At 44.0% G+C, this 15880-nt stretch overlaps 1 protein-coding gene across 1 annotated transcript in view; it reads right to left on the reverse strand.

Annotated features, from left to right (window-relative positions):
• Nucleotides 1–1444: 1444 nt before the first annotated feature.
• Erich3 (glutamate rich 3) overlaps nucleotides 1445–15880 on the reverse strand; it is a 94997-nt gene continuing 80561 nt past the window's right edge. The window contains exons 13-14 of the mRNA XM_032896544.1: nucleotides 8873–8995; nucleotides 1445–4119 (exon numbers count right to left, since the gene is read on the reverse strand). Of these exons, the coding sequence (XP_032752435.1) occupies nucleotides 1502–4119; nucleotides 8873–8995 (2741 nt within the window). The 3' untranslated portion in view covers nucleotides 1445–1501. The remainder of the gene's footprint in view (nucleotides 4120–8872; nucleotides 8996–15880) is intronic.

Genomic DNA, 15880 nt, shown 5'->3' on the forward strand with positions numbered 1-15880 from the left:
CTCACTTACATTTGAGCAGCCTGGTGGACAATGCTCCCAGGGACAAAATGCTGAAAGCCACACGTTTCTACTCTACCAGAGGAAACCAGATACAAACACATTCAAAGGGCATTTTCAGGAAGGTTCCCACTTTACCTTCCCCAACCCCCAGTTGTAAAGAGGAAAAGTTAACCTTTCCAAGAGATGGCAAGTTTCCAAGATACGATCCCCATGCATGAAATTGAGACTAATGCTTAACTGCTGAATAAAAAGTGGTTTAAACAAAATCAAGCCATCAGGGCTCACCTACTGATAAAGTTTGTCGAAAGTCAAATGTTTGAGAAACAATCATTACTTTGATGTGCAGAATGTTCAGTTCCCCTCATTCTCTGTTTGGGGCCACACCTCCCCTGAGGGGAAATCTTCTTGAGCTATTTCACCACGATTAGTAACCTACTGACCAGGGTCTACAGTTGAGACCGGCTCAGGCCAGCAGTGAGCTAAAAGAAACTCTGAACTCCTGGTGAGCAACGTGCCTCCATCTGTCCCCACTCTACGTCTTTAACCATGACAGTTTCACAATATCCTGGTGGAAAACAAAAAAGATACACTGAGGGTAAAATCACTCAGAATATTAGTATGTATGTGCTGGCTACTTGATGATATCTTGGAAACAACAGACTCTGTAAAATAAATATATTTTGGTGTTTGCTTACACCATTCAAAACTTAGGAATTTCAAACAGTGTATATTAAATATGTACAGTATCTGTCATCTGTGCATGGAAAACGTACATTTATTAAACCTTGCAAAACATCAGAGGTAAACGCATGGAAGCATTGCAAGATGAAATGGTCGCAAGAGAGCTTTAGTCCGTCCTTCAAAATCCAAAGCGCTGGTGGTGATTTGGGAGCAGTTGAGGGTGTGGATTTTATATGTGTGTATGAAAGAAAGCTAATGGGGAGAGTTCTGAACTGACTTTTAACCCTTTATTTCTTGGCTCTGCAGCTGAGGGCACATTTCTTCTCCGTATGCCTTTTAAAATTCTCATATTTCTTTCTCCTCCCCGAGCTCCTCAGTGTCTGACTTCTCTCTACATTGTGTATTTTGTCCTTGAGTCCTGTGAGACATACAGACCTCATTTCAGGAGAACCCATTTATAGGACTAAGGGGCTACACAGAGAGCTGATTGGCCTCCTCCACGTGCTTTATTGCCTCCCCATGTTCACAAGACCCTTCAGGCCAGCTTGGGGCTAAGAAGTACGAAACTGAAGAACACATAAGAACATAGGAAACACCAGTGAAGCCCGCACCACAGACAGGAGAGCCATGCAAGCTTTCTAGATGTCCTGGAAACACGCCAGACTGGAGCTCACCAGCCGCCATGGGACCTCCTACTCAGCTGTGTTCAAGGGAACATCTGCTCTCTCAAGTTCTTCTTGCAGTCTCTCCAGATGCTTCTCCTGGGCTCTAGAAAAATCCAGTTTCCTTGAAGGTGCTGCCTTTCAACACACTCTGCTAACTAAGCTGTCTCTGACTGAGACACTGATCCTCTGAACTCGCCAGCTGCTCCAGTTTGGTGTTCCTCATCCTTTCTTGTAGCCCCTGTTTCCTCCCCAGCCATACCTGCGTGCTGAGAAGCCTTTGCTTCCCCTCCCTCTCCATACTCCCCCAGCCTTGAGTCCTGCACTTCAGGAGCCTGTTCCTGTTGGGTCTCTACCATAACCCCTGCTGATGTCACTTCCTCCACCACTGCTACCTTCTCTGTTCTTGGCGTCATGTCTTCAGTCAAGGTCCTTTCTTCATCGGCTGTTTCTCCTAGAGCCTCATCTGCTCTGTCCCACGTTTCCTTCTGAGCATCTGCAGAGGAGGAGGCCATAGGGATCCCATCAGCTGACTTCGATTCCTCCGACACCTCTCTCCGCTCTGCAGAGTCTTCGATTTCTCCTTCTTGTGGATCCTCCTGAGCCTCGACTGTGCTTCCTCCCGTGATCCAATTCTGCACTATCAGGCCGTCAGTCTCTGTCCCTGGAGAGCACTCTTTATCCCTGTCCCCTTCCCCTTCCCCCTGAGGTTTCTCAACCTCGGCTTCTCTACAGACCACTGCCTTGGTGAGCCTTTCCTCGGGAAGATTTCCCTGGGTCCTTCTCATAATGTCCCCTCCTTGTACTTGCAAAGGCCCGTTTTCCTCCAGTCTCTCCGGTTCCACGTGGCTGTCCGGCTCCTCGGCAGCCCACTCTTCACCTCTGGCTGTGAAAATACCCTCTGGTCCCTGTGCTTTGTCTGCTGGCTGAGGTCCAGGAGCTCCTAACAGCCCCTCTCCATCATGACTGAGCCCCCTCTCCTGATGCCACGGAGCCTCGCTCTCCTGGCCTGGCAACTCTTCTCCTCCTTGATGTTCTGTGTCTGTGGCTGCACTCTCTTTCGGTGATTTCTCAAACTGAGGTGTTGCTTCAAACAAGGTAATGGTTCTTTCTTCGGGTAGCTCTTCCAGAAGCTTTGTAACCTCCCCCGACTCAGTTGCCCCTGTGGGTTCTGCATTCTCAGTATCAGCCTCCGTCTCATGAGGGGATGCACAGGCCTCTTCCTCAAAACCCACTTCCCTCACTGTGCCCTCCTCTTCCCCTTTGACTTTGTGCTCTAACAGGTCTTCTGTCTTCAGCACCTCAGCCCCTGTCTCCTCTTCTCTGTCAGATCCAGTTTCCCCCAGAGGTGGTGTGGGCCTCTCAGCTTTCTCCATGCCTCCAGCCGCAGCTAATTCCCCAGGGAACATTGTTCTCAGATCCCGTTCCTCGGTGGATTCTGTGTCAGCGATGATTCCCTCCCTTACTGTATCTTCCTTACAGAGTTCCTCATGGTTGCCTGGGAAATCCTCCCAGGGGCTTGCTTGAGGCTCTCCTGTTGAGGAGCTGAAGGGAGTTTCTGCTTCCAGAAATTCCTTCCGCCCTCTGGCTGCTCTCTCCCCCCCAAGTGCTGCCTCTTCAGAACCGTCCTCTCTCTCTGGCCCTGTGTCCTCCACAGGCCCCATGATTTCCCGCTCTGCAAGAGCTCCTTCTTTACCGTGGTCTCCATCTGGTTTGGGGGAGCCCATCTCCCTCTCTGCCTCCTTTACTTCAGAAGTCCCTGCTTCCTTCAGAATGGCTGCTTCCCCGAGAGTCTCTGAGCTAAGCCCTGTGCTGTCTGTAAAGGCTGCCTTCTCCAATTCTTGCTCCCCTTGAGAAACTGTTCTTCCTTTCTCCATCCCTGTCTGCAGCGAGGCCTGCCTGTCCCGGTCCTCATCCCTCTGTCTGTCCACTCCCTGCTCTACACTTAGAAACACAGAGGCTCCTGCTGCTACCTTTTCTATGGAGATCAACTGTTCCTCCCCATGCCTTCTACTCCCTTCCGTGCCTGCCTCCACCTCACTAGCTATGCGCAGGGGGCACTGCCCTGTCTCTGTGACCTCTTCTGCTGATGCCTGCTGCTCTCCTGTAGGGCTCCTCTCCCCTAAAGGAACCTTTGAAATCCCTGCTTTCTCCCTCAGTCCCCCATCCATGTCAACATCCTGGGGATGGCAGGTACCATCTTCCCCCATCTCGGCTTTCTCCCTCAGTCCCCCATCCATGTCAGCACCCTGGGGATAGCAGGTACCATCTTCCCCCATCAAGGCTTTCTCCCTCAGTCCCACATCCGTGTCAGCATCCTGGGGATAGCAGGTACCATCCTCCTCCATCTCTGCTTTCTCCCTCAGTCCCCCATCCGTGTCAGCATCCTGGGGATAGCAGGTACCATCTTCCTCCATCTCTGCTTTCTCCCTCAGTCCCCCATCCATATCAGCATCCTGGGGATGGCAGGTACCATCTTCCCCCATCTCGGCTTTCTCCCTCAGTCCCACATCCGTGTCAGCATCCTGGGGATAGCAGGTACCATCTTCCTCCATTGAGGCTTTCTCCCTCAGTCCCCCATCCATATCAGCATCCTGGGGACGGCAGGTACCATCTTCCCCCATCTCGGCTTTCTCCCTCAGTCCCACAGAGGCATCAGTATCCTCAGACTGGGAAGGTTCATCTTCCTCCATGGCTCCTTCCTTCAGTGTGAGCATCGCTTGTGCAGCTTGCATGGGTAGCTCATTTGAGCTGAGGACTGCTTTTTCCTCTACCACTAGATTTCCATTCGGTGCCATAAAAGAAAAAAAAAGATGATGAAAAACAGGTCACTTAGATCAAAGTGCACAGAGCAGAAAATAAAATATAGAATTTTATAGGTTGTTTATGAGATTTTATATGGCATTAAGGGGACACTAAAATTATATATCAAACCTTTCTTCAGTTGATAAGATGTTAACTAACATGGACCATGATTGGAAAATGCCTTTTCTTCATTTGTGCAAAGAAATGGTTTCAAATTTAATGGACACATTAATATAAAAATTGAACAATAGGCAGGTTGAAGTGAGCAAATGCCAACACTCCCCAATACTCTTATATTTTATTATCAATAAGTTACCTCACATGTAAAACACACAATATACCCCACTTTCATTTCAAATACTAATAATTTGAAAGAAAACACTTTACAATAAGCAGAAAAGTATTTACTTGTCTTAAAACTCATAGTCCCCCACAGCACCAAGAACACGTCTACCTCAGTAGACACTTAGTCTCACGGCCATGGTCCAGAGGTAGCAATTATATCACATACCACTCTTAATACGTTAAAGCATTTCTGCTTAGATTCAGTCATCGAACATCTTTATCGTTGAGTTATGGCATCTTAGTAGAGATGCCAATCTGTAGCCCATGTCAGGTTGCATGCCATCTATGCTCAGAAACCAATTACATCTGTCAACACAGGACCGAAAGCGAGACTGGACCTTGTGGTGTGGGAGTGTCCAGCATGAGCAACCCTCCTACAGCACTCCTGAAGGGCTTCACAAGTTCTGAGGCAAGACTCCCTGGAGAACCAGGATCTACAGGTCCGCTATGTCATTGAAAGGTCACTGTGTTTCTCAGTATCTACCAGGCCATGCATCCTTCTGAATGACGCGTGCACGCAGGATATCTGAACGTGGGTGAGCCTCCTAACTGGAGGCTCAGAGAGATAAAGCTACAAAGGCAGTGCCTCAGCAGTGCAGAATGAAGGAATGGGGTCATGATGTATTTAATATTAAACATTAAAAACATTTTTTGTATGATTGTGCTTCTGTCTGGTGTCCACGTCCACGACAGCACCTAACGAGGTCACAGGACACCTCTGTAGAGTCTGTTCTTCCCTTCCACCTTCACGAGTGCTGCAGGGGTGGAATTCCATCACAAGACTTAGCACAGGAAATGGCTTTACCCACTGAGGCATCTCTCCAGCTCAGCTATTCCAATGTTTTCCATTTACAAACCAGAGTTAGGACTGGGAAGATAACTCAGTCAGTAAGGCATGCTGTGTCCAGCCGTTGTAGTCCACACTTGTAAATTAGCACCAGTGGGTAGGTGGGCTGGGTAGGTGGGCCCCTGTGGATTGCTGGCCCAGTCCCCCTATGACACACACAGACCAACATGGACACCGTGGTAATTTGGATGAGAATGAATCCCCAAAGTTCGTATATTCGAATACTTAATCATATGGTTTGAATGCTTGTTGGAAATGCTTGGGAAGAATTAGAAGGTGTGGTATTTTGGTTTGGAATTTCCTCCCTATACCCCCTTTCCTCCATTTTCAATAGTAATATAGACTCTGTGACATTGTGTACTGCAAGCATTGGTTTAGGGTTTTTTTTTTATCTTACAGGGGTTTTGAATTATGACACTGCCTCAAGGATCAAAAGACACCTGGACTCTGGGTATTTAAACAACTTTGAGACTGTAAAAGTCGATGGGACTCGTGAAGTAGGACTAAGTTAGTTTTGCATTATGGTATGGCTACAGGCCTATGGGGACTAGGAAGTGGAATTTGGTAGGATTGATGAGAATGCTCCCATAGGCTCCCGTGGCTTTGTTGGAAGAGGTGTGCCACTATGGTTGAGTTTGAGGTTTCAAGAGACCAGCTGTTCCTGGTGTTCTCTCTGTGCCTCCTCCTTGCATATCAAGATGTGAGCACTGTTCTGTCATCATATGTCCCAGCCATCTAAAACCATAATCCAAAATCAAACCATTTTCTTTGATACGTTGCCTTGGTGTGATGTCTATTCTTGGTTGTCAACTTGACTACATCAAAAATTAATTAAAATGCAAAAGACCATACACACCCATGAGAAAGTTTCCTTAAATTATTTAAAGTGGGAGACCCACTTCTAATCCAGGTCTTTGCAATGGGAAAATCCACCTTTAATCTGGCCATGCCTTCTACTGATAGCCTATATAAAGGACATGAGAGAAGGAAGCTCTCTTCACTTGTTTTCTTTTGCCCTCTCTAGCAGTCTATATCTTCATTGGCATTGGTGTCTACTTCTTTGGGATTCAGGCATATGATAAAGACTGGATGAGTGGATTCTCCAACAGCCATTATTGGGTTAGTTGAACCACAGTCTGAAGATCATTCTAATAAATCCTCTTTCTATACACATAGAGAGACACATTTTATAAATTCTGTTGCTCTAGGAAACCCTGACTAATACTCTTGGTTATGGTGTTTTGTCACAGTAATAGAAAATTACCTAAGACAGGCAGACATATACATACACATGAACATGTACATAGACACACAAAAGGACACGTGTAGATTCTATGAATTATAATAAATTATTCTATCAGTATATCGTATAAACTTATGCAATAAGCAAGCATATCTTTCTTACTTTCTTTCTTCATTCACATTCTCCAATTTTTGGAGGGAATTTGTTTATTGTATGTGTGAGGAGTGACTGCATACCACAGTACACACATGGAGATCAGAGGACAACTTTCCGTCGTCAGTTCTCTCCCTCCACTTTTGATACTAAGTTCATTACCTTCTCAGCTTGACCTTGCCTGCATTTTGTGATAACTGTTTTTCCTATAGTGTTGTCAGTGACAACCTAAGAGAAACCAAAACCCTGGTCTTATCTTTCCCGTTTCTTTCCACATACCCTACAATGTTGACACTTTGTTCTCTGCCTTGGTCTCCTGCCAGTCAATAGCACAAACCACATAGATGGTAGGCAAAAAAAGAAAAGAGAAGAAAAGAAAAGGAAAAAAAAGAACTGACATGACATCCCCATAAAATTGATATTTAGAAATATATTTTTTATATTTTTACAAAGGTGTAAAATTTTAATAATCCAGGTCTGTCAACAAGGCTAAGGTTGGCTTTTATGAGTTGTCTACTCATCCAGGATTTGATTGGCAATTTCCAAAACTGTACATAAGGGCTGTGGAAGGGATCTATAGAGACAAACTGTCTGCCCAGATGGCATGTAGTAAAGTCACCTGACAAAAGATCCAGTCCATTTTTATTTCACTATGGACTGGACTGATTTAGAACACAGCTATGTTGGAACAATGCTAAACAGCCCAGGATGTCAAGTTTCTTCTTCGTTTATCTGTCACTGTTCAAATTCCTGCACAAAATGTTATTGAAAAACCCTTAAATAATGTCATCTGGTTTCTAAACCTGCCCTCTAAATTTATGGATTAATTAAAGAGCATTCATGAAAACAGGGGAATAAAATTGCCTAGTCACCAAGTAATAATATACTGTCTAAATTCTGGGAGAAAATGTGCTAATGACACCCAGCTGAGCTATTATATGAACACACACAGCACAGAGAAGTCAAACAGAACATTCCCAAAGCACCAGAGAGTGGGTAATTGAAGCCTTCCTCAGAGATAGCAGTCAGTAGAAAGAGTAGTTTTCATTGCAATCTCATGAGCTCTGAGGAAGCATTTTACAGAGCAATATCCATCAACAGGTCCACTGGATCAGTGCCCAGAGCTTGTGCCTGGGGGGGATAATGGGGGGAAGGGTGTCATGTATGCCTAGTGCACGTGTAGCTCTTGTTTACTAGTTACATGAACTTAGGAAATGGCACCTCTCTGTGCTTTCATTTCCTTATCTATAAAATGGTACTCTCCGTATTCAACTGGCAAAATTCTTGGGGCAATCAATAGTGTTGCTTGTGTGAAGTGCTCAGTACTGCATCTGGCTGTAAGAGCCTCATGAGTTGCCCCCTTTCTTCCTAGGGCCTTTGACGAACTAAGCTTTCTTCCTGAAGTCCAGCCTCCTCAAGAACATCCTTGTCTATATATTGTGTTGGGGAGTTTCACCAGAATTCCTCTAAAGAGATGTCCACTCCAATAGTTCAGCATCGTTCCCCTGTCTTTCTACATATTGCACCATACTGTGATACTAGAACGAGTTTCCATACACACATACATTCTCAAACCAGAGCGACTTAAAACAGCATTCATCACAGGCATAGGACGTTGGCCAGTTGTATGAGTCATGTTGGCTGACTTGATGCTTAGCTGGCAATCCTGATGATGCAATATCAGTCCCACTATACACTGACAGCACTGAATTCCTCCCTAACTCTGAAAAGGCTGAGAAGTTTACATGGACCCTTGTAAAGCATGGTCTAACGTCCATTAGCTCAATAGCAAAGGTAAATTCACCTGCTTGGTCAGTTGGTGGGAGTACGGCTATAGAATACGACTAATCTGAAAATTAGCACCAGGGATTTTATTTTTGTTTGTTTTCGTCTTAAGCACCAAAATATGTATGAAAACACAGCATTTATGGCTAATGTCGGTTTCAACGTTCCTCTTCAGGACTCTGGGGCAATCCTTTTGTCATATCCCATATCCATCAGAAGAAAATAAAATTAATCATTAATTAATTTAAAAAGGGCAAAGGGACAAAAAAAGGACTTGAAGAAGAAAACAGAGACAGGCAGTATCTGAAGAGGATTCCTAAGGGTCTTCACTAGGTAACAGCCGACCCTTACCTCTGTCCAGGTTGACCTCTGGTTTCCTCATGGGTGTCACCCCATCATCTGTGGGACTAGGTCCAGGTGAAGTGTTAGAGCGGCAGTGACCAGGTTCCTGGGCTTCACCTGTTATCTGTCCGACTGATCAGAGAGCACATAAAATATCAAAAAGCATAAGAGAGGCCATGGGAACACTGGCATTTCACATCGTTGAAGCAAGCAGGATCAATTTCATTTAAGCAGATTTGCATTAAAGTGTGACTTGATTCTAAAGCTGAGTAGAGATCAAACAGCTCCCAAGCCATGATTCTTTTTGGGGGGAAACACAGCACACCATAGTCAATCATGAAGGGAGGAGACACATGCAAAGAAATACTTCCATTAAGATAAGACAACAGCAGCCAACTCAATGACAGTCGTCAAGTGCACATGCAATGATGACGTGAGTGGAGAAGCAGCCGCGTTGGCTTTCGCTTTCTAGAGATGTGTGTTCCCTATGTTATGACACCCATCATTACCGCTCCTTTAGATGGCTAACCCCACTCCTGCTGACCGCACCCAGAGCATTTCATCCATTAGTAGATTTAATGATTTGACCTCGGTGCTCACCCAATATGAACAGAAGCCAGAAGGGGATGCCACGGAATTCCTATCCGTTTGACAGTACACACACCTACACACATTTCTACTCTATGATGCTGATTACTACCATAGACCTCCAAGGCACACAGGTCCAGGTTCAAGTTCTACATTCCATGCTATTTCTTTGGCTTACCTATCTGGCAAAAGAGATGTGGAATCAAAGGAATCAGAGGATTAAATGAAGTACAGTATACATAGCATGCTGGGCTTCCCTGTGCTAACAGGTGCTTCTGTGTACTTGGTGGGCTTCCCTGTGCTAACAAGTGCGTCTGTGTACTTGGTAGCAATATCTACTGTTGCATGGCAGGGATGCTAATAAGTATTTTGCACATTTTGCCACCCAAGCCCAAGTCAACATTATTAACCAAATGTAGTCAATTACAATGTCTTTAGTGTCTGACAATTCCCTGTTCTCCTCACTGCTGGCCATCTGAAGGCCTGTGTCTTTAACTTCATAATATCCATAACTGTATATCACCTTGTGGTTAATTCAGTCAGTAACACCAGACTGAGATCTGCCTTCTGGTTCAATCTCCAGGCTGCTCTCCACTTCTGAGCCTCTCCCCTTTCTTTTCTTCTTCTTCCCCACCTTCTCACATCATGATGGACGCTAACCCAAGGACTGTACTTTGAGGAAAACAAAACAAACAAACAAAAAAAACCAAAAACAAACAAAAAAACAGAGCCAGGGTACCATCTCTAACTCCTGACTAGTTTAAAATAAATTTTTGAGAGGTAGGTAGTGGTTTGGGAAGAAATATTGTGGTATCTATGGTGGTTCTCAATGGGTGAAATGATGAATTGATGGTTGGTCTTAATACAAACATGGAAATAAAAAGAGCAATGTCATATAGTTCAAATATTTTGCTTACATTTTTCTTTGAGCATTGGGTGTCCAATGCACAAGCTGAAACACTTACACGCAACACTACAGTTTGGAGACCACTTCACCTCGGGACAACCCCATTATAGTTGGCTGTGTTTCTGAGTCAGGTTTATGATGTGAATGAATGGAGGGTATGAAACTCACATAGCATTTTTTCTACTATAATAATGTCATCACAATGCGATGTGTTTAAGGTTTAAATGAGTGTGGCTTGGGGAATTGCATAACAGTTCAGTTGACTGAGGGATGTCAATCACCAGGAAGTTAGGGCTGAGAACAGAGGTCGACTCAGCAGTTGCTGATGGAGGCTGAATTTTCGCAGTTCTAGCAGACATCTGAGCCTCTCAAGTACCAAGATCTGCACAGAACTGAGGCCTTTACTGAAATAAGCCAAACTCCAGTGGACAAAAACTACAAGTCCTCTCTCACATGTGGGATCTAGGTGCAAAGTCTAGAAAGTGAGTGATGGCTTGGGATGGAGGAAAGAGGTCTTGAGGGATAGAAAAGGCAGAAAGGATTCTGTCATGGGGGAGGCATGATGGGGGAGGGGTGGTTGTGAGGGAGGAAGGGAACCAAGCAGAGAGGAGAGGGTGGGTGGGGCAGGTTATAGGTGAACCAGAAAAAAAAGTGCATTACATATGGATGCAAATGTTCTAATTAAATCATTACAGTGCATGTTAATTAAAAATTTTAGAGAAATATGGCTAATAGCGACAAAATTAATAATAATGATAACAATCATAAGAAACAATAGTTAGATAGCAGGCCACTGAAAAAAAACTAGTGCAAGAAGCCATGTGTTCATCTGACCACTACAACTCACTCCAACTCAACGGTGAGGCTGTCTTCTAGTGAGTCGGGCTGAAGTTACCATCTGGTCAGTATGCTGACCTCCCCTGGAGGAAGTGCTATGGAGCCGAAGTGGCCTGTCACAGTGTCCTTAGTTCCTGGTAGGAACCTCATCTTAGATGTGTTATGCTAAAGTAGTTATCAATCTTAATTTGCAAACCCAAGAGCAACGTGGAAAGGAAGAGGAGACTGTCTCCGGGCCTCTTGGCAGGGAGGCCATTCTGGTCCAGAGGCTCCAGCCCTGGTCAGACCCTCACTCTCTTATTGCCATTGTGAAGGAGAATGTCCTCATTTCCCTGTAGCTCTACCAACGCTGTCAATCCCTTCCTTCTCCTCTGCTAGAGAAACAAAATGAACTGACGCCATCTTAAAGCTGAGGTGCTCAACAGCAGATGAGAATGATGACAATGGTTCTGTCAAAAACCCTAAACCATCAAAATCCGTGGAAACAGAGTTAAGACTTAGTGAAGTTCACTTTCAGCCCACAGTCACCTTGGAGAGTATCTTTTGTGTCTTAATCATTCTTTGTAGATAATTATCGTCTCGAAAGCTTACCACGACAAAACTCACAACTAACATCACGTGCCTTCACAGTGAAGATGTTCTGGTGTTAGCTTTGACATTAAAGCATAGCCCAGGAACCCACAATTAATCACAAACTCGAGGCCACAGTTGTTCAAAGACAAATTCTGTCCCCTTACAGTAGTGAGAGTCATCATTGGTTCACTCTAAAATTTCCAGTGAAAATATTGCCCATGGCGGAATGAGTGCTGCACAGTGGTCTGTAAGTCTACCTCTCTGACCTTTCCTTTGTCTGCGTCCCTGTCCCCCTGCCCATTCCCCTTTCTCCTCCCTTTCACCCAAATCCATTACACCTCTCCAAACTTGTGTCAGCAGGCCTCCCCAGCCCAGGTAGCTTCCTCGTATCCATCCTTCAGATCTCCTGCATATGACAGAGTTGCTGCCCTCTGCCCTTCTCATGACCTCTACCCTCCTCATGACCTCTGCCCTTCCTCATGACCTCTGCCCTGCCTCATGACCTTTGCCCTTCTTCATGACTACTGCTCTCCCCATGACCGTTGCCCTGCCTCGTGACTCTGTTCAAATGTACTATCTACAGAGAGGCCAGCCCTCAAAAGGCACCCCCCCAAATAATCATTCTGCTTCCTAAGGTCTGTGCCCCCAGATAACCCACCATGCTTACTTTCCATTTGGTAAACATATTTCCTCCCTCATTGTAAACTTTGTACAGTCAAGGACTTCATGATATTCACGCCAGAAACAGTGTTTGTCAGAAAGCATATGCCTGGTGCACGGTGGCAGAAGGAATCTACTGGAACAGATATTGAATGCTTCCACATTTGTTCAGACTTTGTGCTTAGACCTCAACTCAGATTTGTTTTCCATTCAGGCCTGCTGTATCCTGTGCACATAATTTTACTTCAGTTATTCTTAATTTACACATAAAAGTACAAAATGAAGCTATAGATATAGGTCATTGATGGAGCACCAACTCAAGACCCCAGCAACACACACACACACACACACACACACACACACACACACACACACACACACACCAGAATTTACTTCTATAAACCTTTTATGTTGTAGCTAATGGAAAACTACTTTTCCCTTACTTTATGTTGAACCACAAATGTTTTGTTAGCCACAGCTACACACATGAGAAAGACAGGAAGCCAGATAGGATAAGCTTTTACTCTCACCCTGCCCCCTCCCTATAATAGTGAAACTTTGAGCCAATTGTCTGTGAGAAATAAGATTATCAAGACCCATGAAAAATCTGCAGCTTTTCATCCAGGAATTATACTTCATATATCCTAGCCTAAGGATACAATTGTGAATTTGAAATAAATTGGGTAATCAAAGACTAAAGTAATGCTAATCGTAGTGACTATTTAAAATCTATCATAATGGAATGGAAAGATATAAGCATTCAACAGTAGGGAAGTGGCTAGCTTCTGAGAAAGACCAGGACTGGCATACATGGACATAAAGGATGCTGATCAAAGTCACCCAGGAGTGATGGTGGTGACACACTGAAACATAAGGCAGATAATGTATTTATAAGAACTTTCTACATTTATAAGATATGACAATTAACTATAAAATGTCCGTTTGAGAATTTAAAAACTGACCAAACATTGAAAGTAAATTTTACATTTAACAAATGCATGAAAACACTAAACTTTCTTTCTCTAATTCATAGTTGTTATTCCATGTGCATATTATGCAGATATTAATGAAGAATAAACATTAAAATTCAACTCATGCTTTAAAGCTTAACAAAGATAAAACCTTATCCCTTGCCACCTAGTGACAAGCTTATACTAATAAAAAGATTGCAAAACATTCGTGAAATTAGAGATATCAAGTAAAAAATATTTACTCATATATTGAGAAAATAATAAACACATCATTTCTAAAACATGAAGAATAAAATCTACTGATATGCCCAACATCTGTTACTTTACTCATCACCATATCACAAACCATTTTATAGAACCCTACTTTGCAAAAACCACCTACTTAGACAAATACAGGTTAAAACCCTACGCTTCAAATATTTCAAACTACTTGGCCCTTTCTGTCACATATTTTGACACATGGTGTTTATAGGATGAGTTATTCACTCAGTTCTACTTTTGGCTGCTTATTGCCCACGTCGAGTGACCTGTGCATTCTTAATTTGTTTGAAATGTTTAGAACATTGAATGGTATCCTCTTCTTTAAAAGCCATGTCCTTATCCTCCAAATCTACGAGTAGCAGTTGGCACTGCACAAGTGGTGAAGAGCCTTAATATGAGAGTCTGTGTGTGCACCATGGGCACTTAAGAGACAGGGCAAAAGGGGCAGGAGAGAGGGGCGGCATGACTAAGGGAGGAAAAGTCTGAGGGAGGACAGAGACTGGACAGCAGGAATTGAAATGAATCTGGTAGGAAATTGACCCAAGTTAGATGGGAAACTGGAGGAAGGAAGCAATCAAATTCTCCGCAAGTGTCCAGAAGCAATGCAAGCCGTCCTTACGTTCATTTTAACTGTACAGGGCTCTGATTTTCATCTTAAGTGGCATTACATAGTGCAGGCTGGACCTAGGCTCCCCCACATTTGTAGCAGATGCCCAGCTTGGTCTTCATGTGGATCCCCAATAATTGAGCTGTCTCTGATCTGTTGCCTGCCATTGTATCCTTTGCCCCTACCTGGACTGCCTGGTTGAGCCTCGTGGAAGAGGAGGTGCTTAGCCCTGCTGGGACTCTGAGAAGGGGAGGGAGTAATGGGGGGAGGGATTTGTAAGGGCGGGACTGGGAGGACAGGAAGGAGGGGGCTGTAATTGGTATGTGAAGTGAATAGAAATAAATTATGAAAAAAAAGTTGCTTACAACCATCTTGCAGCCCTACCTTTGTTTCCAGGGGGTTGTTATACCTGCGTTTCAATGCCCACCTTGCAATTACGTCTTTGTTCGGGGGAAATTAAGTCATTATGCTTATGTTCTGCTCCCATGACCCCGTCTACTTCGCCCACCAAGTCCTCCAATTGAAAGCCCGCTACCCATGAGCCTTGTCCTCCTCACATTGGTGCTGACCTCTCAAACCCCATCTTAGGGAGAGGCAGCCTGTTTACATGAATTAAAAAGAAAGCCTGTTTTGATGGAAACAAAAGCACTGCATAGTAAGCATGTTATCTCAGGTCTTAAGTCTGTTAGACTTTACTATAACAGTCTATTATTATGGCCGAAATATTAAAGCTAGACAGAATGCTTATTTAAATGTATTATGTTCCTATACGTTGAACTAATATCTAAAATATGTATAATGCTGAAAGAAAGATGTTATTTACACATATGTGTGTGTATGTATCTACACACATCAGCGACATAAAAGATATGTATGCACACCTATACACATGGATGTTGTTTATATACATAATAATTTGACATAAAGTGTACATTTTCCCCATGTTACGAATCTCTAAGCATGAGACGGCCTTCTGCTCGCCTTTAGAAATAGAGCCTCTACAACCCTGCTGGTATTTACAATAGGCATCTGTACTGCGGGCCACAGAACAGGAACAGTGCTTAGGGTGGTTCTGGATTCCCTGAGAGTGCAAATCTGCTGAGTGGTAAGATTCTTCATCTCCAATGCAGCTACAGTGGGCTTCCCTCAAACCGTCACCCTTGATCCCAGACACTCACTTTTCTAAATATTTGTGAATTATTATCACTGCAAGAACTCCTAAAGACGGCCATGTATACTTGGTTTTGGATTGTACCAAAGCAACAACCTTAAGAGTGTACACAAGGGTGAGCATAGACACAGTTCATAAAACCCCAAGGAAAAGGGAGTTTTGATCAAGCTGGTGACAGAACATGTGCGCCATCAAAGTGTGGAGGGGGTACTAGGCTTCGGCAGAAAAGAAGGGAAAAAAAATCAAGGATGGGGGAGAATAACTGTCAATAAGCACAAATTGCATATGCAAATATCATAATGAATTCTAACACTTTGCATGATCATTTTAAAAAGAAAAATACCCAGTTTTTCCGAAATTAAAATAATGACAAAAAACAGTGTTGCATCTGTGTGTTTATCCAGTGCCGGAGCTCAAGTCCAGGGCCAGGTGCCCGGCAAGC

The sequence above is a fragment of the Rattus rattus genome, chromosome 3 (genome assembly GCF_011064425.1).
Source record: "Rattus rattus isolate New Zealand chromosome 3, Rrattus_CSIRO_v1, whole genome shotgun sequence".
NCBI classification, from domain to species: Eukaryota; Metazoa; Chordata; class Mammalia; order Rodentia; family Muridae; genus Rattus; species Rattus rattus.